The sequence below is a fragment of the Rhinopithecus roxellana genome, chromosome 13 (genome assembly GCF_007565055.1).
Source record: "Rhinopithecus roxellana isolate Shanxi Qingling chromosome 13, ASM756505v1, whole genome shotgun sequence".
Taxonomy (NCBI): Eukaryota; Metazoa; Chordata; class Mammalia; order Primates; family Cercopithecidae; genus Rhinopithecus; species Rhinopithecus roxellana.
Genome location: NC_044561.1, coordinates 17459270 through 17487257, shown reverse-complemented (window position 1 = coordinate 17487257; position 27988 = coordinate 17459270). Strand labels below are relative to the sequence as shown.

At 52.7% G+C, this 27988-nt stretch overlaps 1 protein-coding gene across 1 annotated transcript; it reads left to right on the top strand.

Moving 5' to 3' along the window:
- The first annotated feature begins 592 nt into the window (after window positions 1-592).
- Window positions 593-21661, top strand: GAL3ST1 (galactose-3-O-sulfotransferase 1). The gene is made up of 3 exons (XM_030915133.1): window positions 593-775; window positions 18933-19072; window positions 20202-21661. Exons 2-3 carry the CDS (start codon window positions 18942-18944, stop codon window positions 21340-21342), a joined length of 1272 nt encoding a protein of 423 aa, XP_030770993.1. The 5' UTR covers window positions 593-775; window positions 18933-18941; the 3' UTR covers window positions 21343-21661.
- Window positions 21662-27988: the final 6327 nt, after the last annotated feature.

Below are 27988 nucleotides of genomic sequence, written 5' to 3'. Positions count from 1 at the left end.
AGGCCAGGCTTGGAAAATAAGACAGGGCCTGGATGGGACACCTGCCTCCTGATTGCCCTGCTCAGCCCTCATTGGCACCCTAGAGAGTGACAGCTGAGACCTCCAGGTGGCAGGACCAGTTGGAGCTCAGTCTCTTGCTTGAGCGCCCCCCACTCCCATGAGTGCCAAAAATGTGTTGTCCCCAGTTGGCACTGACTAGAGCAAGAAGCCATATGATCCATTGGCTCCTGAGGGCCCCAGGACCCCCCAACCAAAGTTAAGCAATAGTCCTGCCGCCGCCTTTTTCCCAGAGCCCTGGTTCCCCTCCCCACCACCACCAAGCCTGGGCATCCTCAAGTCTTCTGGGCTGAGGGCTCCGTTAAGCCAGAGGGCCGGCGGCGGGACAATGGCCCCGTTGGCGCGTCCGAGACAAACGGGCCTTGTTGGGCCGGCAGCGGGGGCGCAGCGATGCGCCCCAGCGCGCTGAATGCGGCTTCTGTGCGTCTCGGGCGGGCGCAGAGGGGCCGGGACGGGGCGGGGAGGGGGCCGGCCCGGGGCGGGGAGGGGTCTGGGGTCCCGGGCGTCCATTGGCCCCGGCGCCGGAGGCCGGGCCAGGCTGGCGGCCGCACCTGGCCGGGAGCGGGCGCGGCGCGGCAGCGGCGGCGGGGGCGGGGGCATGGACCAGGCCTGGTGGAGCGGGGGGCCCGGCCGGGTGCGCCCCGCCGCCCAGTGAGCGCCCGGGCGGCGCGGCCCGGGCCGAGCCACCCACGCTGAGGCGGAGGAGGACGGGGACAAGGTACGTCTTGGGCTCCAGCACCCACTGCCAGCTTGAGCCCTGCCTCACTCTACTCCCTGGGGATACCGCCCACATTACCCTAACCCCCAAACTGGGACCGCGCGCCGGAGGAGGGGAATAGGAGTGCAGCACCGCTGCTCTAGACGCTGGGTACCCCTGCCCACTGCCAGAGGGTGGCCCGGTGGGGGCCAGGGAGGGCGCAGGTTGGTGCCCTCCATGCCCTTGGTTTTTCCCCCTGCCCTCTAACCCCCCTTCCAGGGCTTCCCAGTCCCTGAATGTGGGATGGGTGGGGCAGAAGGCAGGCTGCTGGGGCTGGGCTGGAGCTGGGAGTGCGTTAATGATTAATATTGGACACAGTGGCCAGAGCCCTAGGGGAGGAGGGGCAGAGATCTCTCCTGTCTCCATCAGCCCTTCCCAGAAAGGGGGTCAGAGCAGGAGCCGGAGACCATAGTAAGGGATGGATCCCCTCTGCTGGGCGAAGGCCCTGACCTGTACCCCAGAGGAAGCAAAGCCACCAAAGAGAGGTTTGGGAGGGTGGGACAAACCCTGGCATCCAGGAGGGGTCCTATAGGAAATCCCACAGTTCCTATTTCCTAGCCCAGTGCCCAGGAAGAGGGTCCAGCTTGGTCTGCCCCATTGGTGCCAGGCCAGCATTTTGGTACCAGCACAGAGCACACTACAGACCGAGCCCTTCCCAGTGGGAACTGCCCGCTCAGCTGCCCAGAGCCACAGAGGTGATGGGCACGTCTGGCTGCTGTAACCCACACCAGGGGGAAGGAAAGGGAGAGAGGGCAGCAGGCTTGATACCTGATCCCTGGGCTGCTGCAGTGACAGGTGACAGGTGCCATGAGAATCCTCCAGAGGGCAGAGAGGTGTGGAGGACTGTCCATTCCAGTTGAGAAAATCCAACCTCTTCCTTTACTGACGGGGTGACCTGAGACCCAGAGAGGGTGAGGCTTGTCCAGGGCCACACAGGGGGCACAGGAGGGCAGTCCTGGACCAGAGCAGTCACTGTGTACGCACTGTTCTTTGTCCTGTGAAGGAGGCATTACTACCTATCCCCATTATCCAGAGGGGTATACTGAGGCTCAGGGAGATTCAGTGACTTGTCCAAGGTCACATGGCTCAGAGGTAGCTAAGCTGACTCCAAATCATAGGAGTCTTGCCCTGGCCCCCATTTCAGGACCCCAGCCCAACCCATGACCTCTCTCTGCTCCTTTGGGGTCCTGCCTTCTTGGATCTGCCTGGGCTGCCCCAAACCCTCAGCTCTGGACCCCTCCCCCTCGCCTCCCTGGCTCCCAGCTCCGCCTGACACTTCAGCGGGTGAGCAGGCTGCTACCCAGGGAGCAGAGACAACGAAGCCCTGTTCCCAGCTGCCACCTCAGCCTGCTTTATTCCCTGCTTGCTCAGGCAGAGCCCTTCCTGAAGGAAGCTCCCTGTGGACAGAGAACGTCTGGTCCCCATGCATCCCCTTCCCTTAATGGGTCTGATGCCCTCTTGTCACCCAGCAAGGGAGGAGTGTGTCCCCCACAGCCCCTCCCACTGGGTTCTGAGGGACTGGGTGTGCCACCCAGTGAAAGAGGCAATGATTAACCTGAGAGAATGATGCACAAATGGAATTCTGGGCCTGGCTGCCGGCTCCTGAAGGGCTCCTTGCTTCACTTTGACTGGGTGAGGAATATGGATGAGCCCTTTTAGGGGCTCCACATGACTCCAAACAGGGCAGAGCAGGATGGAGCACAGGTGCCCATGGGGGTCATCAGGCTGGGGACTGCTGGAATCTCCAGGTGAGGGGCGATGGTGGGAGAAAGTGGGGGCCCAGAGGATGCCTGCATTCCCCCCTGCTAGTTCCGGCTCCTTGGATGGGGATGGTGTCCTTCTAGAAGTCTGAACAGACAGAGCCTGCTTCCCCTACCAGGTCGGAGCTAGGAGGATCACAATACAATCAGAGGAGCTAACGCTGAGTGTGTGAAGGGCTCTGCGTGCCTCACAGCAGGCCTGTGAAAGCGTCATAGTACCTGCCAGTTTTTAGGAAACCAAGGCTCAGAGAGGGGAAGTCACTTGCCCAAGGTCGCCCAGCTGCGGGGTGGTGGAGCCAGCATTTGTTACCACGGGAGTTTCCAGGAGTGGAGAGGTGGGTGTAGGTATCTCCAGCATTGTGCATTGCAAGTATCAGTACCTTTTCACAAACCTTTATATTGTTACATAGTTTTAGGCAAATAAGCGCATAACAATCCTTAACAAATATTTCAGGCATGTTATAAGCTACAGAGACTGATGCTATCAACTCCTACATACTCACCTCTGGGGTTCTCAGCATTTTTGGAGCTAATGACAAAGTGATTGACTTCTGGGTGAAGCTGTGACTTGCAACTCCCCAGTTAGCGCTTCTTTAAGGCTACTCAAATCTCCCCTCAGGAAGCCAGGTGATTTACCCAGGCAAGGCAACGGAGCAGGAAGAGCTGTGGCCTTGCTCCTCATTTTGGCTTTGCTGCGTAGGCCTTCTACAAGTTACTGAGCCTTAGTTTCCCCACACATCACATGGGGCTAGCAGAGGAGACTGGGAGTGTCTGTCAAGGTCACAGGCGTGGATGCCCTTTGTTTTTTGTGTTTTTGAGACGGAGTCTTGCTCTGTCGCCCAGGCTGGAGTGCAGAGGCACCATCTCGTCTCACTGCAAGCTCTGCCTCCTGGGTTCACGCCATTCTCCTGCCTCAGCCTCCCGAGTAGCTGGGACTACATGCACCCTCCACCACGCCTGGCTAATTGTTTTGTATTTTTAGTAGAGACGGGGTTTCACCATGTTAGCCAGGATGGTCTCAATCTCCTGACCTCGTGATCCACCTGCCTCGGCCTCCCAAAGTGCTGGGATTACAGGCGTGAGCCACCATGCCCGGCCGTGGATGCCCTTTGAAACAGCAGAGAGGTGGCCCTGCAAGATCAATAAGTGCGTTCTGAATCATCAAAGAATATTACCCTCTCTCGACTGCCACGCTGGCTACCACCTGCATCCACCCCTGCAGCCCAGGGAGCAGCAGGGGCCAGATGTCAGGACTGACATTTTGGAAGTGGTCCTCTGAGACAGCGAGTTGGGATCCAGCTGAAATGCTCCAATGGGTGGTCTTCCCCCTCTCTGCTCCAGCACCCCATTCTAGAGGGGCTCAGATTGAGGAAGCTTCTGGATGCTTGCAAGTCACTTCCCCAGTACCCCTGGATGGAGGGTTAACCTATCCCATCTGCCCCTTCTGCTGTGGTACCCACACTTCCCAGCTCCTTCTGGGTCCCAGGCCCCTATTGCCCCCTCCGCACTTGGTGCACTGAGGTTCAGAGGGGGCAGAGTGTCTGCCTCGGCCACACAGTGAGGAGAAGTGGGGCTCATCTTCCTCCAGCCAGGCTGCAGATTTTCAAAGTGGAAATATCTTTATTTATCTTTCCAAAGTAATATAAGCTCTTTTGTAAAGAGTGTGCGCGCGCGCGTGTGTATGTGTGTGTGTGTGTGTGTGTGATCACAGAATCAAAATATGTTCCAGAAAGTATATGGGCTTACTCCCCAGGGAACTACAGTTTCTAACTGGGTATCTTTTCAGACCCTTATACACATGTACGAATGTACAACTTTTCTCTACATGAATAAGTTTATTCCATACACAGTGCATTCCGGGCTGAATATTAGACAACTCTTTTTTTTTTTTTTTTTTTTTTTTGAGACGGAGTTTCGCTCTTGTTGCCCAGGCTGGAGTGCAATGGCATGATATTGGCTCACTGCAACCTCCGCCTCCTGGGTTCAAACGATTCTCCTGCCTCAGCCTGGGATTAAAGGCATGCGCCACCACGCCGAGCTAATTTTTGTATTTTTAGTAGAGATGGGGTTTCTCCATGTTTGTCAAGCTAGTCTCAAACTCCCGACCTCAGGTGATCCACCTGCCTTGGCCTCCCAAAGTGCTGGGATTACAGGCGTTAGCCACCGCACCCAGCCAGGCAACTCTTTTTTAACCTCCCCGAGCCTCAGTTTCCTCATCTTCTAAATGGGGGTAAAGGCTCTGTGAGCACTGGAGGAAATTATACTGCAGTGGCCACTGTTATATGCCCATCTCAGATTGACTGTTAGATTATCTTTGAACCATATTCCTGCAGGTGGATTGCTGGGTCTGAGAACAGGCACACTCAGAACTGTAATAGCTGCTGTCAAATCTGCACTACGAACACCATAATGAGAGCTGTTTTGCTCCACTCTTAGAAGCTCCTTCCATATCCCCATGGGATTCCCCTCCAGCTACAGAAAGCAGCCCTGGGATACCCTCACCCCACAACCTTCTCGGCCAGAGCCCTGTTCCTGTATGTGCATATGAGCAAACAGCACGGATGTGCCTCAGTTGGTGAATGGCTTTTGTTTCTTGGGGTTTGTTTTTTTAAGATGGGGGTCTCGCTCTGTTGCCCAGGCTTGGAGTGCAGTGGTACGTTCATACCTCACTGTAACCTCGAACTCCTGGGTTCGAGGGGTCCTCTTGCCTCAGCCTCCTGAGTAGCTGGGGCTACAGGTGTGCACCACCACAGTGGGCTAATTTTTAAATTTTTTACACAGACAGGGTCTCACTATGTTTCCCAGGCTGGTCTCAAGCTCCTGGGCTCAAGCAATCTGCCTGTCTTGGCCTCCCCAAAATGCTGGATGGCGCATGCCACCATGCCCAGCTGAGGAATGTTTTATGGGGGAATAGCAGTGCTGCAGACTCTGATACAGCCCTAGCTGCCTTCTTTTATCTCCTTAGGGAGCTCTTCTTCACCCTGCTCCATAAGTACAGGCTCCCTGTCCTTCCTCACCCTTCCCTTGGTGACTCTAGTTACTCCTATGGCCTCAATTCCCACTTCTGTGCCCAGCTCCCCACCTACCTCTTCCCCTCCCCCAAGACCCCACTCTTTGCTCCTACAGATCTTTTTTTTTTTTTTTTGAGATGGAGTCTCGCTCTGTAGCCCCGGCTGGAGTGCAGTGGCCGGATCTCAGCTCACTGCAAGCTCACTGCAAGCTCCGCCTCCCGGGTTCACACCATTCTCCTGCCTCAGCCTCCTGAGTAGCTGGGGCTACAGGCGCCCGCCACCTCGCCCGGCTAGTTTTTTGTATTTTTTTAGTAGAGACGGGGTTTCACCATGTTAGCCAGGATGGTCTCCATCTCCTGACCTCGTGATCCGCCCGTCTCGGCCTCCCAAAGTGCTGGGATTACAAGCTTGAGCTACCGCGCCCGGCCCTGCTCCTACAGATCTTTAGACATTCTATGATCATGCCAAGCATCCCTCAGACTCAGTGTGTTCTTTTTTTTTTTTTTTTTTTTTTTGAGACGGAGTCTCGCTCTGCCACCCAGGCTGGAGTGCAGTGGCCGGATCTCAGCTCACTGCAAGCTCCGCCTCCCGGGTTTACGCCATTCTCCTGCCTCAGCCTCCCAAGTAGCTGGGACTACAGGCGCCCGCCACCTCGCCCGGCTAGTTTTTTGTATTTTTTTTTAGTAGAGACGGGGTTTCACCGTGTTAGCCAGGATGGTCGCGATCTCCTGACCTCGTGATCCGCCCGTCTCGGCCTCCCAAAGTGCTGGGATTACAGGCTTGAGCCACCGCGCCCGGCCCAACTCAGTGTGTTCTAAACAGAACCTGACACCACATGCTTCAACCCAGCATTCAACCTGGCCCTCTCAGCCTCCCCGACACAGGGACTAGTTCCACCTCCAGCCAGCAGTCACCCAACAGCAATTCTTCCCTCCCCTCCTCCACACCCTGCCGCCAACAGAATGCTGCCTTTGCATGGTCTACAGACAGCTCTGGTACTTCCCCAGCCTTCTCCTTGTTCCACGTCACACCTGCACAGCTGTAACAACTACTGTGGAGTTCAGCCTGCTCCTCCCTCTCCTTCCCCATCCCTACAGTTCATTTCTTACCCAGTAGCCCAATGGGAATCCCATCTGCTCACTCCTCTGCTGAAGACCCTCCCATGGGTCTCTCCCTACAGCCCACAGGATCCAGGCAAGACTCAGTAGCATGCTTCCTGAAAGCCCTGCAGCCCTGCATGTCCTTCTTTTTTATTTATTTATTTTTTTGAGATGGAGTCTCACTCTGTCGCCCAGGCTAGAGTGCAGCGGCATGATCTCTGCTCACTGCAACCTCTGCCTCCCAGGTTCAAGCGATTCTCCTGCCTCAGCCTCCCGAGTAACTGGGATTATAGCCTCCTGAGTAACTGGGATTAGGTGCCCGCCATCACACCCGGCTAATTTTTGGTACAGACAGGGTTTCACCACGTTGGCCAGGCTGGTCTCGGACTCCTTACCTCAGGTGATCTGCCTGCCTCGGCCTCCCAAAGTGGTGGGATTACAGGCGTGAGCCACCGTACCTGGCCCCTGCATGTCCCTGTTAACCCTGCTCTACTTTCTGGCTGTCTCTGTAGTCTCTCCCCTGCCCAACCAGCCTCTTACACGTACATACACCAGACACTCCAGCCAGGTGGAATGTTCGTTTCTCAATTGCCCTGGGCCTTTGCATGTGCTTTTCTCTCTGTGTGGCTCATTCTAGGGTAACAAGCATGTTAGTTAATGCTAGCTGCTGTAACAGACAAACCTGAACTCCTAAAAGGCTTAATGCAGTTCTTGTTTTCTTGAAATCCAGTCAGTGTCTGGTGGGTAGAGATGCAAAGGCCTAGGCTCCTTCCAACTCCACCCACGCGCAGATCCTTGGAGACCGCCCCATTCATCCAGTAAATGGGAAAGGAGACCACAGAAAAGGTCCACCCACTTAACCTCATCAGCTGGCATTCTGTTCACATCTCACTGGCCAGGACCCAGTTACGTGATGACACTGAACTGCAAGGGCGCATGGGAAATGTAGTCTAGCCATGTGGCTGTGGAGAAAAGGGAACTGTCTTTGGAAATTGGAGACCACACAACAGCTTCTGCCACCAGAGGCCCCTACCCCAAGAAGCCTTCCCAGTGCCGCTGTCCCCTCCCCAAGGCTGGATCAGGTGTTTTCTCCGTGTTTCTGCAAGCCCCAAACAATGTGTTGTCCATCACTGCCCTCGCCTCGCAGCTGTGAGCTCCTCTGTCTCCCCAGTTAGGACTGTGAGCCCCAAGCTCTCTGCACGGGGTTATCCTGAACTCTAGTGCTGGAATGCAAGTGCCCAGTAAACACCTGTGGGATGGATCAATTTAAAACTATTATGGGCCGGGCGCGCTGGCTCACGCCTGTAATCCCAGCACTTTGGGAGGCCAAGGCAGGTGGATCACTTGAGGTCAGGAGTTTGAGATCAGCCTGCCCAAGGTGGTGAAACCCTATCTCTACTAAAAATACAGAATTAGCCAAGTGTGGTGGCGGGTGTCTATAATCCCAGCTACTTGGAAGGCTGAGGCAGGAGAATTGCTTGAACCCAGGGGGCGGAGGTTGCAGTGGGCCAAGATCGCCCCATTGCACTTCAGCATGGGTGACAAAAGTGAAACTCTGTCTCAAAAAAAAAAGAAAAGAAAAGAAAAAAAAAACTATCATGGCAGCAAGATGTCCACAATTTATTGATAGGTGGGGAAAAAAGCAAGTTAACAAAATATGTCCCCCAAAGAAGCACGTGCATCTGGGCTCCATGGCTTACACCTATAATCCCAGCACCTGGGGAGGCTGAGGTGGGAGGCTCACTTGAGCCCAGGAGTTCAAGACCAGCCTGGACAACATAGCAAGACCCCATCTCTGCAAAAAATCAAAATACAAAAATTAGCCAGGTGTGGTGGTGCATACCTGTAGTCCCAGCTGCCTGGGAGGCTAAGGTGGAAGGGTCTCTTGAGGCCAGGAGTTTGAGGCTGCAGTGAGTCATGATCATGCCACTGCACTCCAGCCTGGGTGACAGAACAAGACCTTGTGTCAAAAAAAAACAAAAACAGTTTCCGTTCCATCGTCTATATAAATATATGACCAGAAATCCTGTGATGGTGATGACCTCTGGGGTTGGGCTTCTTTTAATCATCTTCTTTATACTCTTCTGTATTGTTTGAATTTTTTTTCAGTATGCTGCTTTCATCATTGGAAAAGTTTTTGCTGGGCACCGTGGTACATGCCTGTAATCCCAGCTACTTGGGTGGCTGAGGCAGGAGAATTGCTTGAACCCAGGGGGCAGAGGTTGCAGTGAGCCAAGATCTTGCCACTGCACTCCAGCCTGGGCAACAGAGTGAGACTCTATCTCCAAAAAAAAAAAATTTCCTGGGGGTGGGGGTGGAGAACCAGCCAAAGATGTTGTCACTGGCTGTGCGCGGTGGCTCACGCCTGTAATCCCAGCACTTTGGGAGGCTGAGGTGGGTGGATCACGAGGTCAGGAGATCAAGACCATCCTGACTAACACAGTGAAACCCTGTGTCTACTAAAAATACAAAAAATTAGCCGGGCGAGGTGGCAGGTACCTGTAGTACCAGCTACTCGGGAGGCTGAGGCAGGAGAATGGCGTGAACCTGGGAGGCGGAGCTTGCAGTGAGCTGAGATCACGCCACTGCACTCCAACCTGGGCGACAGAGCAAGACTCTGTCTCAAGAAAAAAAAAAAAAAAAGATGTTGTCATCAATACTCTGGGAAGAGACTTCTCTGGCAGGGCTGGAAGCACAGGTCTACCATCAGGGCTCCCTACTCTGGAAATCTTTGCTTCCCTTGGCTAGTTGCTCACCTCCTCACCCACAATCTCACCTCTTGTTCAAGAGCCTGCACTTCACTCTCACCTAGCTGAGGTTCTCACCCCTCTATACAATGGAGATGGTAACAGGAGCTCCCCAGAGAGGATTATGACGCTGCATGATGCATGACAGGTCCCAAGCCCAGAAGTGGACCCTGTTGGGTTCAGAGTCCACGCTAATAAACTACAGCCCCTGCGGTTTGATGCCAGCTCCACCCTGACTCTCCCTTGGAAAGCTGTCTTCAAGCTAGCTCAGCTCAAAAGGCAGAAGGTCAACGGGATATTAGCCTGGATAAAACAACTCCGTACCATGTCCCAAACCTGATTCCAGCACCTAGAGAGAAGGCGACTCTGGACCTGCCTTGTGGCAGTTTAAGCTCTGGTATTTCGTGGGTGCCTGGGGGCTGCTCCCAGACTGGTGAGGCTTTGAGGGAAAGGGGGACTCAGAGCAAGTGAGGATGCCTGTTGTTCCCTAGGAGAGGCTGGCAGCTGCTTAACCTATGAAAGTGCTTAGTGTGGGATGAATGACCATCACAATAATGATCATTATTAATTGATGGTGGCACCTGGGTCCCTAAATGGTGCCACCTGCCTGGTCTGTGATGGGGTTCTAGGCAGCAGTGCTGAAGGGAGGATGGAGGAGGCATTTCTGGGCACAAGGAGACCTCTGTCCATGGACAAAGCTGAGACAACTGACCTGAACCTAAGATTCAAGTGCCTGAACTGAGTCCTAGGATTCCTGGGGCTTAGGGCCAGGGCACCTAGAACTGCCTCTTCCTGCCAAGGCCTTGGGGAGGATCTGCATCTCCAGTCAGCCCAAATCCTGCAGAGCTGGTCGAGTGTCTCTGTATCACCATTCCTCACCCAGGTGTAGAGGCAGGATACACTCTTTGATGTAAGATTTAGAGCTCAGGAAGTGAAATCTTGCCAGACTCATCTTCTGAGCCCCGGTCAGATGCTCTGCCTCCTGGAAGCCTTCCAGGCTGAGTTAGTTGTTCATTCTGGGTTCCCACAGATTTTGGATAAACCTTGGTCTCTGGTTGTGTCTCAGCATCTTTAAGCCCTTGAGTGTGGCAAGTCTGCATATGTACTCTGGCTTTGTCTGCTCTGATAGCTGGGTGACCTTGGGCAGGTGACGTTACCTCTCTGAGCTTTGGTTTCTTTACCAGGAGGGTAGAATAATAGAGGTGCTTGATGCATCAGCTGTGAGACTTAAATGAAATGCAGCAGGTGGAGCAATTAGCCCTCTTGCACCCCAGCCCACCTGCATCTCCCTGTCCCTCATTCAGCCTTAGAGCCTGTTCTGGGCTCTCTGCAGGCTTCTGCGGTTGCTGTGTCCTTGGCCCAAGGATACCTAGAATCTTTCTGTGCCCTTGGATGAAAGAGCTGCTTGCTTGTTGGGGTCCAGAGAGAGGTGAGGACCGGCCAGGGCTGTCCAGTGGGGGCAGAGGGCCAGGGCAACACCTGCAGGGTACCAGGGTGTGCCACCTGCTATCCCCAGGAAGCAAACTCATGAATATTCACACCACTGGATGGGAGGGAGCCAGCCAGCTTGCTGCTGGGTGTCATTGGAGCATTCCTGTCTCCCAGTGACCGCAGAGACAGCCTGGGAGTTGGACGTGGCTCAGGCAGTGAGTGGAAAGGGGCAGCCAGCCACAGCCCGAGGTGAGTGTGTCTCTTATTCTCTGCCACAGGGGTCACAGGGAAAGTAGGATACCCGGATACCTGCCTGGTGGTGACGCTCTAAGCCAGAAGGTTTACCATCCCAGGATGGGTTTCCCTGTGTGCATGATGTGGGGGAATAAGTCCTGTTTCTCCTTCATTCCCTGGAGGGTGTCAGTTCAGCTAAACAGGAGGATGGCCGGGCCTGGCCTGCTGCCAGTTCTCTGCACTGATGCAGGTCAATGCGACGGGCATAATCTAGAAGGGCAGGAATAGATGGGGTGGGCTGGTGATGGGGGGACTGTCCATCCTGAGTACCTGTGGTTGTCACTACTATGGGTGGAGGAGGTGGGAGACCCAGGTTCTAGTCCTGTCTCTGCTGCTGCTGTGCTGTGTAACCCTGAAGGTGTCCTTGCCCTCTCTGAGGTTCAGCCTCCCTGCCTCTTTGTCTTCTGGCCTTGAGGCTAGGAGGCTCTGGCTGCATTGAGATCATCCCTGGACTTGGGACCCTCAGCTTCCTGCAAGCCTCCATTGTGGGTCAGTGGGCACACACTTTGGTGGGGCTGTGGCTGGGACCCTGGGAACGTATCGATGATGATGATGACAATGATGGCAGGCCCCGCTCAGTGATTGTCTGCTCTGCACCAGCCCCGGGCTGGGTGCTTTCCTTGTGGAATGCCGAGGATCTGCACAGCACCCTGTGATAGAGGGTCAGCTGGTACAGGTTGAATATCCCTTATCTGAAATGCTTGGGATCAGAAGTGTTTCGGATTTCAGATTTTTCAGATTTTGGAATATATGCGTATATATAATGAGATATCTTGGAGATGGAACCCAAGTCTATACATTTTTGTTTAGAAAGAATTGATGTTTCTTTCTTTCTGGTTGATTTTATTGTTTAAACTTTTTTTATTTTATTTATTTTATTTTTTATTTTTTATTTTTTTTTTGAGATGGAGTCTCGCTCTGTTGCCCAGGCTGGAGTGCAGTGGTGCGATTTTGACTCACTGCAAGCTCCGCCTCCCGGGTTCATGCTCCTGCCTCAGCCTCCCTAGTAGCTGGGACTACAGGCGCCCGCCACCATGCCCGGCTAACTTTTTTTGTGTATTTTTAGTAAAGATGGGTTTCACTGTGTTAGCCAGGATGGTCTCAATCTCCTGACCTCGTGATCCACTCACCTCAGCCTCCCAAAGTGCTGGGATTACAGGCGTGAGCCACCGTGCCCGGCCTAATTTTAATGTTTTTGAGACAGGGTCTTGCTCTGTGGCCCAGGCTGGAGTTCAGTGGCACAATCATGACTCACTGCAGCCCCAACCTCCCAGGTTCAGGTGATCTTTCTGCCTCAGCCTCCCCAGTAACTGGGACGACAGGCATGCACCACCATGCCTGGCTAATTTTTGTATTTTTTGTAGAGATGGGGTCTTGCCATGTTGGTCAGGCTGGCCTCAAACTCTTGAGCTCAAGCGATCCTCCTGCCTCTGTCTTTCAAAGGGTTGGAATTACAGGCATGAGCCACCACGCCCCACCTTCATGTATGTTTCTTATACACGTAGCCTCAAGGTAGTTTTATTTTTCCCTTGAGGACAGCTAAATAAACTGTGTGTTGTGCACCTGGGTTTTGACTGAGACCTGTCATGTGAGGTCAAGTATGGAATTTTCCACTTGTGGTGTCATGTAGGCATTCACAAAGTTTTGTAAACACATTTCAGATTTCAGATTTTGGATTTTTATTTTTATTATTTATTTATTTATTTATTTTTGAGACAGAGTCTTGCTCTGTCGCCCAGGCTGGAGTGCAATGGCTCAATCTCAGCTCATTGCAACCTCTGCCTCCTGGGTTCAAGCAATTCTCCTGCCTCAGCCTCCCAAGTAGCTGGGATTACAGGTGCGCACCACCACATCCGGCTAATTTTTTGTATCTTTAGTAGAGACGGCGTTTCAGCATGTTGGCCAGGCTGATCTTGAATTCCTTATGTCATGATCGGCCTGTTTCGGCCTCCCTAAGTACTGGGATTACAGACATGAACTACTGCGCCCGGCCCATGGGGGCTTTTACATGCATGTGCCTCACATGTATTACTCTCGTCTGTAGGTCTCCTACACAGGATCTCTCCTGTGTCTCAGTGAGGTGTTGTCTGCCTGGACCATGTCCTCATCCACATTATCTGCACAGGCTCTATAGCCCTGCCCACATTCTGCCCTGAGAGTCATGGGAGGTCATTCATCACACATTCACCAGGTGCCAGGCTCGGGGAGCTCAGGGATGAGTCACCAGTAGGCTTGCCTGTAGCGGGGCACGGAAGGGACCTCTCCTCTGGCACGCCAGTGAACCAAGGCTGGGTCACAGTCAATGGTGATGATAATAATGAATATGTGTTAATCACCTCCTGGGTACGTGCATTATCTCAGTCTCATAGCCTGAGAGCAAGGCATGGTGGCTTATGCCCAGCACTTTGGGAGGTGGAGGTGGGGGGATCACTTGAGGCCAGGAACTCAAGATCAGCCTGCAACATAGTGAGAGCCCCCATCTCTACAAAAAATTAAAAACTTAGCGAGGCATGGTGGTGACCTGGGCGTGGGTGGTATGCACTTGAGAGGCCGAGGTGGGAAATTCACTTGAGACCAGGTGTTCGAGACCAGCCTGGGCAATACAGTGAGACCCCATCTCTAAAAAAAAAAAAAGTTTTTAAAGTAGCCAGGCATGGTGGTGCATGCCTGTAGTCTTAGCTACTCAGGAGGCCGAAGCAAGAGGATCCACTGAGCCCAGGAGTTCAAGGCTGCAGTGAGTTATGATCACGCCACTTCAGTTCAGCCTGGGTGATAGAGCAAGATCCTGTCTTTTTTAAAAAAATAATCTCATAGCCTGGTGACTGTTCTCCCTCAAGCCAGGCTCCTGGCTGCCAGCTAGCTCCTCTCCTGACCTCAGTCTGTTCAGGGGCTCTGCCTGTGATTACAGAGGGATCTGTGTGCTTTGATCTTGCTGTTGTGTGTCCATGCACACATGAGGAGACTGAGGCTCGGGGAGGGTGAGGTACATAGTTTCACACCTAAGTTAACAGTGGCCAGGCAGGAAGGGCACAACCAGACTTGGACCCCTCAGGTGGCTGGCACAGGAGGGACCAGACACCAAGGTCCCCTCTGCTTCCCCTCCCCTTATCCTGGCTGCAGGCTCAGCCCACAGAGAGCAGACCCTGCTGTGCTCCCTGGACAGAGCTTCCTGTCCACCCCCACATCCCCCACTTTCTGTGATGCAACTTTCCCTCCTTCCTTCCCCTGGGCTTGGGACAGGGCTTAGGACACACCAGGCAGGGACTGCCATGGAGAAAGCAGGAAGTGGAACACTGGAGCTCCATAGACCGGGCTCTAATTCTGGCCCTGCCCCGCCTTTGCTGAGTGACCCTGGGCAAGTTATGTCACCTCCTGGAACCTCACCTTTCCCATCTACCAAATGGGGGTGACAGCAGTGTGTGGGGGGGTGGAGTGGTATCCACTAAGTGGTTGCTGAGTAGGGTCAGTTAGATGCTCTGGAGAGGCAGGCCCCTGCCCTGGGCCTGGCTCCTAACACGGGCTCAAAAGTAAAACTAGGAGGGATGGCCCAAGGTTCAGCGCCAGGCAGCACCCAGCACGTGTGGCAGGAAACTGGCAAGCTTTGAGAAATAGCAAATGGGGGCTGGGCTCAGCGGCTCACACCTGTAATCCCAACACTTTGGAAAGCCGAGGCGGGTGGATCGCTTGAAGTCTGGAGTTTGAGACCAGCCTGGCCAACATGGTGAAACCCTGTCTCTACTAAAATGCAAAATTACTTGAGTGTGGTGGCGTGCAGCTGTAATCCCAGCTATTCGAGAGGCTGAGGCAGGAGAATCACTTGAACCCAGGAGGCGGAGGTTGTAGTGAGCTGAGATTGTACCACTGCACTCCAGCCTGGGCAACATAGGGAGATTCCGTCTCAAAAACAAACAAACAAAAGAGCAAATGGGAGAATGAAATGAAATGAGCGAGTGAATGAATGAACCAATAAGGGTGTCGGGGGGGTGGAGGAACTGTCCTGGGCGGGGCCAGGTAGAGCCTGATTGGCGGGGCAGGGAGGCTGGTCTGCCCCCTGCTGCTGGGCCTGGACCTCAACGCCTCCCGTAGTGCAGCCTCCCTGATTCCGGAAGGTATCTTGGTGAGTGGGGCTGCCGGAGTGAGTCCTTGGGATTTCCAGAGGGCAAGCCACGGTAATCCTAATCCCTCCTCATCTTAAAGTCAGAGAAACTGAGGCCCAGAGTTTTGGACTATGATCTGGCCCACGATTCTGCCCTGTTTTCTGCTGGGTCGCTGAGAAGTTGGAGGCTGACAGGGGTGCTTGAGGCTGAGGCAGGTTTGTGCTTTGTGGGCGGCCCAGCCCCCACTCCTTTTGGGGTTGAAGACAGTCCTCCCCCGGGCCTCAGAAGGCGTACAGCTAACACTCTTAAGTGATGACTGTGTGCTGGTTGCTTTGCTTAGAAAATTTCTCCAGAGAACAGCTAGGGGCGCCTCCAGCTTTCCCATTTTACAGATGAGAAACTGAGACTCCATGAGGGTTCCTGGCGTGTCTGAAATCACAGGGCTGGATTGAAACACAGGCCTGGGGCCCCTCCATAGCTGGCGGGTTTATTCCGCTTTGCAAGCTTTCTGATTTGTTACTTAAATGTGTTGAGTAACAAATTAACTAACACATTTGTTAAGGTGTTGACAATTATTGCCTTTTTTTGAGATGGGGCCTCACTCTGGTCACCCAGGCTGAAGTGAAGTGGCGTGACCTTGGCTCGCGGTAACCTCTGCCAACCTCTGCCCCCCAGGCTCAAGCAATCCTCCCACCTCAGCATAACTTTTCCAGGGCATAGTGTGTGCGACCCTCCCCCAGGGTGGCTGACTGGCTTCTGCCTCCAGGGACTGTGGTGATAAAGCCATGCATATAGTTATTAGCACATGTGACTTTTCCTGGCCTCAGGAGCCCAGGGCGCAGTGCAGTGTGAGCCAGGACAGGAGTGGAAAGTTCGGGACAAGAGTAGAAAGCTTGGGCACCTGGTTTTGCAGCTAAGGTAAGGTGGGAAGACCCTCCAAGCTGCAGCTCTCTCCTGGACTCCAGTTCCTCAGCCTGAACTACCCCTGTCACAGTCCACGTCTCAGTCCCCTGCTGATAGGGTTGCCACGCTTAGATCATCCCCCAAAACAAACAAATAACAACAGGCTGGGCACAGTGGCTCTTGTCTGTAATCCCAGCGCTTTGGGAGGCTGAGGTGGGAGGATCGCTTGAGTCCAGGAGTTCAATACCAGCCTGGGCATCTCAAAAATAATAATATAAAAAATGTTAAATATATATATATATGAAAATAGGCCAGGCGCAGTGGCTTATGCCTGTAACTCCAGCACTTTGGGAGGTCGAGGTGAACAGATCACGAGGTCAGGAGATCAAGACGATCCTGGCCAACATGGTGAAACTCCATCACTACGGAAAATACAAAAATTAGCTGGGTGTGGTGGCATATGCCTGTAACCCCAGCTACTTGGGAGGCTGAGGCAGGAGAATCACTTGAGCCAGGGTGTGGGAGGTTGCAGTGAGCCGAGATCACACCACAGCACTCCAGCCTGGTGACAGAGCGAGACTCTGTCTCAAAAAAATAAAATAAACATATAAAAATAAAAAATAAAATAAGGAAATAACAATAACAAAACCTCCAGGACATCTAGTTAAACTTGAAGTTTGAATAATTTTTTTTTATTTTTGAAACAGAGTCTCACTCTGTCACCCAGGCTGGAGTGCAGTGACACCATCTCAGCTCACTGCAACCTCTACCTCCTGGGTTCAAGCGATTCTTCTGTCTCAGCCTCCTGAGTAACTGGGACTGTAGGCGCATGCCACCATGCCCAGCTAATTTTTGCATTTTTAGTAGAGACAGAATTTCACCATATTGGTCAGGCTTATCTCAAACTCCTGACCTCAGGTGATCCACCCTCCTTGGCCTCCCAAAGTGCTGGGATTACAGGCATGAGCCACCGCACCCAGCCTTGGAATAATTTTTAGTAGAACTATGTCCCATGCAATATTTGGAATATACTTACACCGTAAAAAATTGTATTCATGCCGGGTGCGGTGGCTCAAGCCTGTAATCCCAGCACTTTGGGAGGCCGAGACGGGCGGATCACGAGGTCAGGAGATTGAGACCATCCTGGCTAACACGGTGAAACCCGGTCTCTACTAAAACATACAAAAAACTAGCCGGGCGACGTGGCAGGCGCCTGTAGTCCCAGCTACTTGGGAGGCTGAGGCAGGAGAATGGCGTAAACCCAGGAGGCGGGGCTGGCAGTGAGCTGAGATCCGGCCGCTGCACTCCAGCCTGGTCGGCAGAGCGAGACTAAGTCTCAAAAAAAAAAAAAAAAAAAAAAATTGTATTCATTGTTTATCTGAAATTTGAATTTAACTGGGCAATCCTACCAGCTGGCTTTGGAAAGGGGGTGGGTGTGTGGGCAGACGCCTGGCCAGCTGTGTGACCTGAGCCTTCTTCTTCCCAGCTGTGAGCTTCAGTTTCTCCATCATCCTCCCCTATAGACTCCAGGGGCACAAGGGCCAGTGAAGAGAGAAGAGCCCTGGCTCTTACTGGGTACCTCACCTGTACCACTGTGGGATGGGTGGCACAGGGGACACGTAGGGCTGGCTGTGCCTTCTGAAAGGTGAAGGAGTCAGACCTCAGAGAGCCCTTGGCCTTCCCTGCAGATAGCCCTGGCCCAGGCCTGGGGGGCGGGGAGTGTGGCACAGGGCACGGGGAGAGGCTCTTCTTTTCCTTCTTATTTATTGATTTATTTATTTGAGACAGGGTCTCACTGTGTCATCCAGAGCTGGAGTGCAGCGGCACAGTCATGGCTCACTGGAACTCAGGCTCAAGCAATCCTCCCGCCTCAGCCTTCCAAGTAACTAGGACTACAGGCATGTGCCACCACGCCTGGTGAATTTTTTAAAATTTTGTTTTGTAGAGATAGGGTCTCACCATATGCCCAGGCTGGTCTTGAACTCCTGGCTCAAGCACTCCGCCTGCCTCATCCTCCCAAAGTGCTGGGATGACAGGTGTGAGCCACTGTGCCCAGCCTTTTTCCTTTTGCCCTAGAAAAGTGTTTCATGGTTGGGCGCGATGGCTCACGTCTGTCATCCCAGTAATTTGGGAGGCCAAAGCGGGCGGATTGCTTGAGCCCAGGAGTTCGAGACCAGCCTGGGCAACGTGGCGAAACAGTGTCTCTCTATTTTTAAAAAATTAAAGTATAAAAAAAGGAAATAATTTCATTATCATGCCCTAAAAGGTATAAAAAATAAGATAACTTCAGGATCTAGGAGAATTTGGAGTAAAATTGAAGAAGTTTTTAAATATGTATTTTTATAAAAAATACAAGAAAAAGAAACAGTAGAAAAAATAACTAAAAATAAGGTAACGGGTATTAGTTATCTTATTTTTTCTTCTGTTTATTTTTCTTTTATTTCTTATCAACCAGCTTAAAAATTAAAAGGAGTGGAAAGTTTGGGGCCCTGGTTCTGCTACCTGGTTCATTTTAATTTTTAAATTTTAACCTCCCTGCCCCATTCCCCAACCTCTCTTTGAGTTGCTTCACCCACCATCTCTGTCTGCAACCCTGGGGCTCTCTCTTTCAAGGTGGTTGTCTCTCTATCTCTCCACTGTCTCTCTGTCCCTGTCTGGACCCTGCTGGGGGCCACAGAGCAGGCAAAGGCAGGTCTCAGCTGCCAGGCCTGGGCAGCCTTGGGGTCTCCCTGGGGCCAGTTTCCTGACACTTGCCCCACTGTGCTGCCCCCGCAGGTGTCTGAGATGCTGCCACCGCAGAAGAAGCCCTGGGAGTCCATGGCTAAGGGGCTGGTGCTGGGCGCGCTGTTCACCAGTTTCCTGCTGCTGGTGTACTCCTATGCCGTGCCCCCGCTGCATGCTGGCCTGGCCTCCACGTGAGTGGCCCAGCTGGGCAGATGGTGGGCATAGGTGGGGGAGGGATGGCACCCCACCCATGGGGCCCCGTAATTACCACAGGGCCTGCCCCAGTGATCTTGGACAGCCACCCTGCACCCTGCACCATGCTGTGCCAGGACAGAAATTCCACTGACGGCAGAGCTCGCCGTGTAACCCTGAGCCTTGGTGTGCCCATCTGTGAAGTGGGGATAAAAACAGAACCTTTCGGCTGGGCGCGGTGACTCACGCCTATAAACCCAGCACTTTGGGAGGCCCAGGCAGGCAGATCACCTGAGGTCAGGAGTTCGAGACCAGCCTGACCAACATGGTGAAACCCCATCTCTACTAAAAATACAAAAATTAGCTGGGCATGGTGGTGTGTGTCTGTAATCCCAGCTACTTGGGAGGCTGAGGCAGGAGAATTGCTTGAACCCGGAAGGCAGAAGTTGCAGTGAGCCAAGATGGCACCACTGCATTCCAACCTGGGCAACAGAGTAGACTGTCTCAAAAAAACAACAACAACAACAAAACAGAGCCTTCCTCATAGGACATGAGAATCAGGTAACACTGTCTGTACAGGGCTTAGAGTGGCATCATCTGAGATGCCGATGGAGCCCTGAGGGGATGACCTGTCCATGGATTCAGATGGGTCCCTCTGACTCCAGGCCCAGCTCCTGAGAACCAGGCTCTCCCACTTCCTCATGGGCTGCTCTGCACAGACCCGGCACAGCCTGTAGCTGGTGCAATACCAGTGCTTGGTGATACTAAGTTGAAACAGAGGAAACTGCAAATTTCTGCAAAACTGACCATTTTTGTCCTATAAAATGGCAATTTCATGTGGCCCAAGCTGCTACTGATTCATGGTACATGCAACACAGTGGCCATGAATGAGGCCTGTGTGCCTCATCTCACAACACTGTGAATAGGGCCTGTTACTGTCCCCATTTCACAGAAGAGGAAACTGAGGCCAGAGAGGCCAGACCACCCAGCCTGGACTCAGGCTCCACAGGTCCCGCTATCCCAGCCCCTTTGCCACCACTGTCCCCAACAATCTCCCTCTCTAGTTACCAGAGTCCTGAGGGTCCCAGCACCCCCCTGAGGCTCTCCCCACCTCTCTGTCCCCAGCAGGACCCCAGAGGCCGCAGCGTCCTGCTCTCCGCCTGTGCTTGAGCCAGAGGCAGTGAACCGCGCCAACGGCTCGGCGGGAGAGTGCCAGCCGCGGCGCAATATCGTGTTTTTGAAGACTCACAAGACGGCCAGCAGCACCCTGCTCAACATCCTGTTCCGCTTCGGCCAGAAGCACCGGCTCAAGTTCGCCTTTCCCAACGGCCGCAACGACTTCGACTACCCGACCTTCTTCGCCCGCAGCCTGGTGCAGGACTACCGGCCCGGGGCCTGCTTCAACATCATTTGCAACCACATGCGCTTCCACTACGACGAGGTGCGTGGCCTGGTGCCGCCCAACGCCATCTTCATCACGGTGCTCCGTGACCCTGCCCGCCTGTTCGAGTCCTCCTTCCACTACTTCGGGCCGGTGGTGCCCCTCACGTGGAAGCTCTCAGGCGGCGACAAGCTGGCCGAGTTCCTGCAAGATCCGGATCGCTACTACGACCCCAACGGCTTCAATGCCCACTACCTCCGAAACCTGCTCTTCTTCGACCTGGGCTATGACAACGGCCTGGACCCCGGCAGCCCGCAGGTGCAGGAGCACATCCTGGAGGTGGAGCGCCGCTTCCACCTGGTGCTCCTTCAGGAGTACTTCGACGAGTCGCTGGTGCTGCTGAAGGACCTGCTGTGCTGGGAGCTGGAGGACGTGCTCTACTTCAAGCTCAACGCCCGCCGCGACTCGCTGGTGCCGCGGCTCTCCGGGGAGATGTACGGGCGCGCCACCGCCTGGAACATGTTGGACGCCCACCTCTACCGCCACTTCAACGCCAGCTTCTGGCGCAAGGTGGAGGCCTTCGGGCAGGAGCGCATGGCCCGCGAGGTGGCAGCCCTGCGCCATGCCAACGAGCGCATGCGGACCATCTGCATCGACGGGGGCCACGCCGTGGACGCCGCCGCCATCCAGGACGAGGCCATGCAGCCCTGGCAGCCGCTGGGCACCAAGTCCATCTTGGGCTACAACCTCAAGAAGAGCATCGGGCAGCGGCACGCGCAGCTCTGCCGGCGCATGCTCACGCCCGAGATCCAGTACCTGATGGACCTCGGCGCCAACCTGTGGGTCACCAAGCTCTGGAAGTTCATTCGCGATTTCCTGCGGTGGTGACGTCCCACCGCCCAGTGGCTTGCCTGCCTGTTCTCTCCCTACGGAGGGGCTGAGCAGGACGCCGCTGGTGCTGGCCGCCCCCAGCCCCCTCCTGGTGCCACCTCGGACCCCGGGGTGAGAGGGGTGCTTCCTAGGGGGACACAGCCAGCCAAGACTGGGCCCACGCACACAGAGAGGGCCTAACCGATATCAGTATTTAACTAATTATACCGGTTTTTATTAAACCCCTTTCCCTCCCCGAAAAAGAATGTTCTATTTCTGCCTCCCCTTAAAGGGGAGACCTCAGAAGTAAAGGAATTTGATGTTGTGTTTTTGTTAATCAGCCTCAGTGGTGGTGACTTGGGGTGGGGATTGGCCTGGGGGGAACCCAAGAGACCACAGTGGTGCCTGGGTGAGTCTGTAGGCAGAGACCAATGGGTGGCAGGGATTTGATGTGTTTTTGCTATGTGCTATAGTCCTATGTGGTTCAGGGACTCCCATGAGCTACCAAGACCTGGAAAAGTGCATGTGTATGTGTGCATGTGTGTGTGATCATCCTAAGGAGTACAACAGTTTCTCACTCTGACGGTGCGCCCGGCACTAGGCTAAGGGCATTATTTCAACTCATCTTCACCAAAACCCAGCGACCTGGGGACTGTTGTTATCTCATGCTAGAGACAATGAAGGGTGCTCAGAGAGGGACAATCACTTCACCAAGATCACACAGCAAGTGGTAGGACTAGAGTAGGGGGCTGGGCGGGTAGAGGGTGTGGCCGGATCAGAATAGAGAAAGAGAGAGGGAGGAAAAGACAGGGAGATGGCAGGGGTGGAGCCACTCAGTAGGGCATTGGCAACAGGCCCTGGGCCCAGGCTAAGGGCTTCTTGCACAGACTTCATTAATCCTCACAATAACTAAAGTCGTTAAAATTACTGTCCCATTTTACAGATGTGGGAACGGACATTTGGGCAGGAGAAGGGATTTGCCTGAGGTCACGTTGCAGGACATATTAGACCAGGGACTCAAACCGCCTCCCAGGGACTCCAAACCCTTCCCATCTCCAGTGCCTGTCTCTCCCCTCCTTCACCCTTCCCCTCCATCACTACTGATCCCAGGCTCCTAGCCTGCCTCACCCTGTCTCTACCTGCCCCTCCCACTTCTACCCTCCCATCCCAGGCCACCTTCCACACCTGCCTGTACTGTGCCCCGACAAAAGCCCTGGGCTTCCCCGCTCCACTGTGAGATTCCATTCAATTAATAATAATAATAAAAAAAATGGTATCCACCAAATCCCTGTTGTGTCCCCCAGCCCTGAGCTGCTCTGAGCATACAGCAGTCAACAACAAGCTAGCCAACTTGTTATTAGTGCCTGCCAGGACTTTGGGAGGTTGGGGTGTGCAGATCTAGTGAGCCCAGGAGTTACACCAGCCTCAGCTACATGGCAAAATCCTGTCTCTACAAAAACAAACAAACAAAAATCACCACCAACAAAAACCAAGTTGGTCAATCCCTCCTGGGGCTCATATCCAGAGGGGAAGATGGCCACCAAGAAACCAATGCAGGCTGGGTGTGACTGACTAGGATGTGGACACACCCAGCTCTAACCACTCGCCTCATTCAGCATCCCCAGTGGGAGAGAAAGTCCTGGGGCACAGGACTTTCAGTCTTCCAGCTAGGAGCTGGCATCCAGGCCTGAATGGCAGAAGCCACAGTCAGGTGACTATTTTTAATTTTTTTTCGAGACAGGATCTCACTATGTTGTCCAGGCTGGTCTCAAACTCCTGGGCTCAAGTGATCCTCCTGCCTCAGCCTCCCCTGAATAGCTGGAGGAGAATACCACTATGCCTGGCTTCAAGTGACTCTTTATTGGAGACCTATTTGTGTCAGGTTCCAGGCCGGGTGCTTACATACCTTATCCAAATATCCCAGCTTTTAGACTAAAACTCAGAGAAGTTAAGTGACCTACCCAAAGTCACAGAACAAGTTAGTGCCAGAGTCAGAATTCAAACCCATACCAGTCAGCTATTAACCTCTCACTGGGCTTGGGTTATTGCCTCCTAGGAGTGAGCTTCTGGCCTGAGTAGAGTAGGGAGGAGTTAAGGTGACCAACTGTCCCAGTTTTCTGGAACTATCCTGGTTTTAGCATTGAAACTCCTATTTTCCAGGAAACCCCTCTGTCCCAGGCAATCAGGACAGCCCGTCACCCTGAGAGAGGTTTGACCCCACCAGTTCCTTAGAGCCACTGCCTGCACCTTCATAATGTTCTTTGTGTCAAGAAATAATATTGTTTGCAGCACACCCATGAGACTGTTAATTCGTATGGAGAGAAATAAGGGAAAAAAACCCACTGACAGTAGCTAAGATTATTCACAGGACAAGATGTTACTAATCCCAAATTCGTGAGATAATTGCTCTCGCCTTTGGTTTTTTATAGAGATGAGTGGTCTCCAACTGCTGGCCTCAAGCATTCCTTCTCTGTTACCCTCCCAGAGTGTTGGGAATACATGTGTGAGCCACCATGCCTGGCCTTCCTCACTTTTATTAATCAAAGATAAATGTAACTTAGTGTGCAGTATTCTGAGTTTAAGGAATTCCATAGTAATCATATCTCCTCAGGCCCCTAAAGGCCTAGAAATGCCAGTAATAATTTTATTTATTTATTTATTTATTTTGAGATAGAGTCTCGCTCTGTTGCTCAGGCTGGAGTTCAGTAGCATGATCTTGGCTCACTGCAGCCTCAAACTCCTGGGCTCAAGTGATCCTCCTGCCACAGCCTCCCAAGTAGGTAGGACTACAGGCACTCGCCACCACACTTGGCTAATTTTTTCCTTTTTGTAGAAATGGGGTCTTGCTATGTTGCCCAGGCTGATCTCAAACTCCTCGCTTCACACTATCCTCCTGCCTTGGCCTCCCAAAGTGCTGGGGTTATAAGCATGAGCCACTCCACCCAGCCTATTGCATGATTTATTTTTATTATTGTCACCAGGATTTTGAGGCCCTTAAGGATCCAAGGAGAACAAACCTGTCAGACAGCAGGTAGTCAGGAATATAAATTACTGCATTGGAATTTACAATCCGCTTGCTTTGTTCTAATAGCATTGTTACAGTTATTAACTCTTTTATTAACAAAATTTACATTTTATTTTTATTTGTTTTATTTATGTATTTTTTACATGGAGTCTTGCTCTGTCATCCAGGCTGGAGTGCAGTTGTGCATTCTCAGCTCACTGCAACCTCAGTCTGCCGGGTTCAAGCCATTCTCCTGCCTCAGCCTCCTGAGTAGCTGGGATTGCAGGCATGAGCCAGCATACCAGGCTAATTTTTGTATTTTTAGTAGAGATGGAGTTTTGCCATGTTGGGCAGGCTGATCTCAAACTCCTGGCCTCAAGCGATCCACCCACCTCAGCCTCCCAAAGTGCTGAGATTACAGGTGTGAGCCACTGCACCCAGCCAACATAATTTATATTTTAATAAGTGATGACGGGTACTGAGCCCTACGTCCAGCCCTGTGCAATGTGGAAACATGGGCAATCCCTTTTGCTCTCCCAAGGAAGTGACTGAGATGCAAAGAAGCTGCGCAACCAGCCTCTGCCAGGGTCACAGAGCAAGGCAGCCACTGAGGCAGGATGCAAACCCAGGCAGGTCTGACATCAAGACCCGGGCTCCAGGGCTCCAGACCTGCGGCACCATTCTGAGTTGGCCACCTCAGCCTCGGGACTGATGGACAGTCCACCCTGAAAAAGTATGGGGTCTACAAAGGGCTTTGCTGTCAGCCCTGACTCTTGGCTGGGTTTGACTGGGGAAATCTATGGTTACCTGGTATCCGCTGACCTGATGTGTGAAAGCCAGAGCAGGAGTCAGGGCTGTCCCCTGTGAGAAAGTCAGTGGAACCACCTGTTCCTTTCTGTTGTGGGTTGAACTGTATCCCTCAAAAAGATATGATGAAGCCCTCACCTGCTGCTCCTGTGAATGTGACTTTATTTGAAAATACGTCACTTGAGGCCAGGAGTTTGAGACCAGCCTGGGCAATAGAGTGAGACCACCACCCCATAATTCTCTACAAAAAAATAGAAAATAAAACTAGCCGGGCATGGTGGTGCACACCTGTAGTCCCAGCTACTCTGGAGGCTGAGGTGGGAGGGTTGCTGGAACTCAGGAGTTTGAGGCTGCAGTGAGCCAGGATCACACCACTGCACTCCAGCCTGGGCAACAGAGTGGGGCTTTGTCTCTTAACAAACAAACAAACAAAAGGATATTTGCAGATGTAATCAAGTTAAAATAATGTCATTCAGTGGGCCCTAATCCATTCTGGCTGGTGGCCTTATAAGTAGAAATGGGACAGGCGTGGTGTCTCATACCTGTATTCCCAGCACTTTGGGAGCCCAAAGCGGGCAGATCACTTGAGATCAGGAATTTAAGACCAGGTTGACCAATATGGCAAAACCCCGTCTCTACTAAAAAATACAAAAATTAGCCAGGTGTGGTGGTGCACACCTGTAGTCCCAGCTTCTTGGGAGACTGAGGCACGAGAATCACTTGAACCTGGGAGACAGAGGTTGCAGTGAGCTAAAATTGCACCACTGCACTCAGCCAGGGTGACAGAGTGAGACTCTGTCTCAAAAAAAAAAAAAAAAAAAAAAAAACAGCCAAGAAGTGGAAATGCCACGTGAGGACAGATGCACAAGAGGAATGCCATGTCACAACAGGCAGGGATTGGAGTGAGGCAACTGCAAGCCAAGGAGCGTCAAGGATTGAGGCCACCACCAGAAGCTAGGAATAGGAAAGGGAAAGTTCTACCCAGAGTCTCAGAGGAAACCCAGCTCCGCCAATCCCTTGATTTCAGTCATCATTTCCTGTTATTTTAAGCCACCCAGCAGTTTGTGGCATTTTGTTATGGCAGCCCCAGGAAATTAACAGACTCTATGCCGCACCTCTGTGCTAGGTCCAGCCTCTCCACCTTGCCTGGATCCCCACCTGGCTTCTCTCCAGCAAGCTCGCCCTTTCTTTTCTTTCTTTTTCTTTTTTTTTTTTTTTCCTTTCTCTCTTTCTCTCTTTCTTTCTTTCTTTCTTTCTTTCTTTCTTTCTTTTCTGCTTTCTTTCTTCTTTCTTTTCTTTCTTTCTTTCTTTCCTGTTTCATTTCTTAGTTCTTATTTCTGTTTTCTTCTCTTTCTTTCTCTTTTTTTTCTTTCTCTCGCTTTTCTTCTTTCTTTCTCTCTTTTCTTCTTTCTTTCTTTCTCTCTCTCTCCCCCTCACACATCCCCTCCCTCTCTCTCTCTCTCTTTTGTTTTCTTTCATTTTTTTTTTGAGACGGAATCTCACTCTGTTGCCCAGGCTGGAGTGCAGAGGTGCAACCTTAGCTCACTGCAACCTCCACCTCCCAGGTTCAAGCAATTCTCATGCCTCAGCCTCCCGAGTAGCTGGGATTACAGGCACGTGCCACCATGCCCAGATAATTTTTTGTATTTTTAGTAGAGACAGGGTTTTGCCATGTTGCCCAGGTCTCGAACTCCTGAACTCAGGCAGTCCCCCACCTTGGCCTCCCAAAGTGTTAGGATTACAGGTGTGAGCTACCACACCTGACCCACGCTCACCCTTTCAAGCCAGCCACCCTGCACCTGCAGCCCCAGGCTCACATGTGCTCCAATCCCACCATGGTCCTCGCCACCTTGGGGAGAAGCCATGTTCCTGTCCGCCTTTGTGGTCTTGCACATACTCGTCCATCTACCGCAAGGCTCCCTTCCCTTTGCAGGCCTAACTTTGTTCTATGTTTTCAAAACAAGCTCTGCCGCCTTCTCCTCCAAGCATTCTTCCCTGACACCCAACCACCAGCCTAGCATAGGGCCTGGGGCTCCCACAGCCTCCTGTTATTCCCCATCGGGGCTCTGCCCACTCAGGATGCAACTGTTGATTTGCTCGTCTTGTGAGGCCCCTGGAGTGGGCTCCTCTAGGACAGGGACCAGGACGCATTGGCACAATTGGCCTCCAGGGCTAGGCCAGTGCCTGGCACACAGTAGACTTTTAATAAATGTTGAAAGACAGAGGAACACAAGATTAAATATAGAAGGGAAGGAAGACAAGGAGTGGGGAAGTGAAGTAGGGAGGGGAGAAGGAAGGAGGGCAGAGGGCCTTCCAGAGCCTACTTGTGACTGACAGGGGCCCCATTTCCCTGGCAAGGGCAGCACATTACCCAATGCAGACATGTGCTGAAATGAGTTCACTGGGTGAAAACCCGTGTGACACTGGAATGGGGCACAAACCAGGTAGTTTTGACAGTGACAGGTAGAATCAGGGATCCTGGGTGATGCTTGCTCTAGGGCATCCCAGCTTCCATTGCTGGCCTATCTTTGGTGATTTTTTTTTTTTTTTTTTTTTTGAGACAAAGTCGCGCTCTGTTGCTCAGGCTGGAGTGCAATGGTATGACCTCGGCTCACTGCAACCTCCACCTCTTGAGTTAAAGTGCTTCTCCTTCAGCCTCCTAAGTAGCTTAGATTGCAGGTGTGCACCACCACACCTGGCTAATTTTTGTATTTTTGGAGATGGGGTTTCACCGTTCGGCCAGGCTGGTCTTGAACTCCCGACCTCAGGTGATCCACCCACCTTGACCTCCCAAAGTGCTGGGATTACAGGTGTGGTGAGCTTTTATTGAGCACCTACTGTGTACAATGCAAC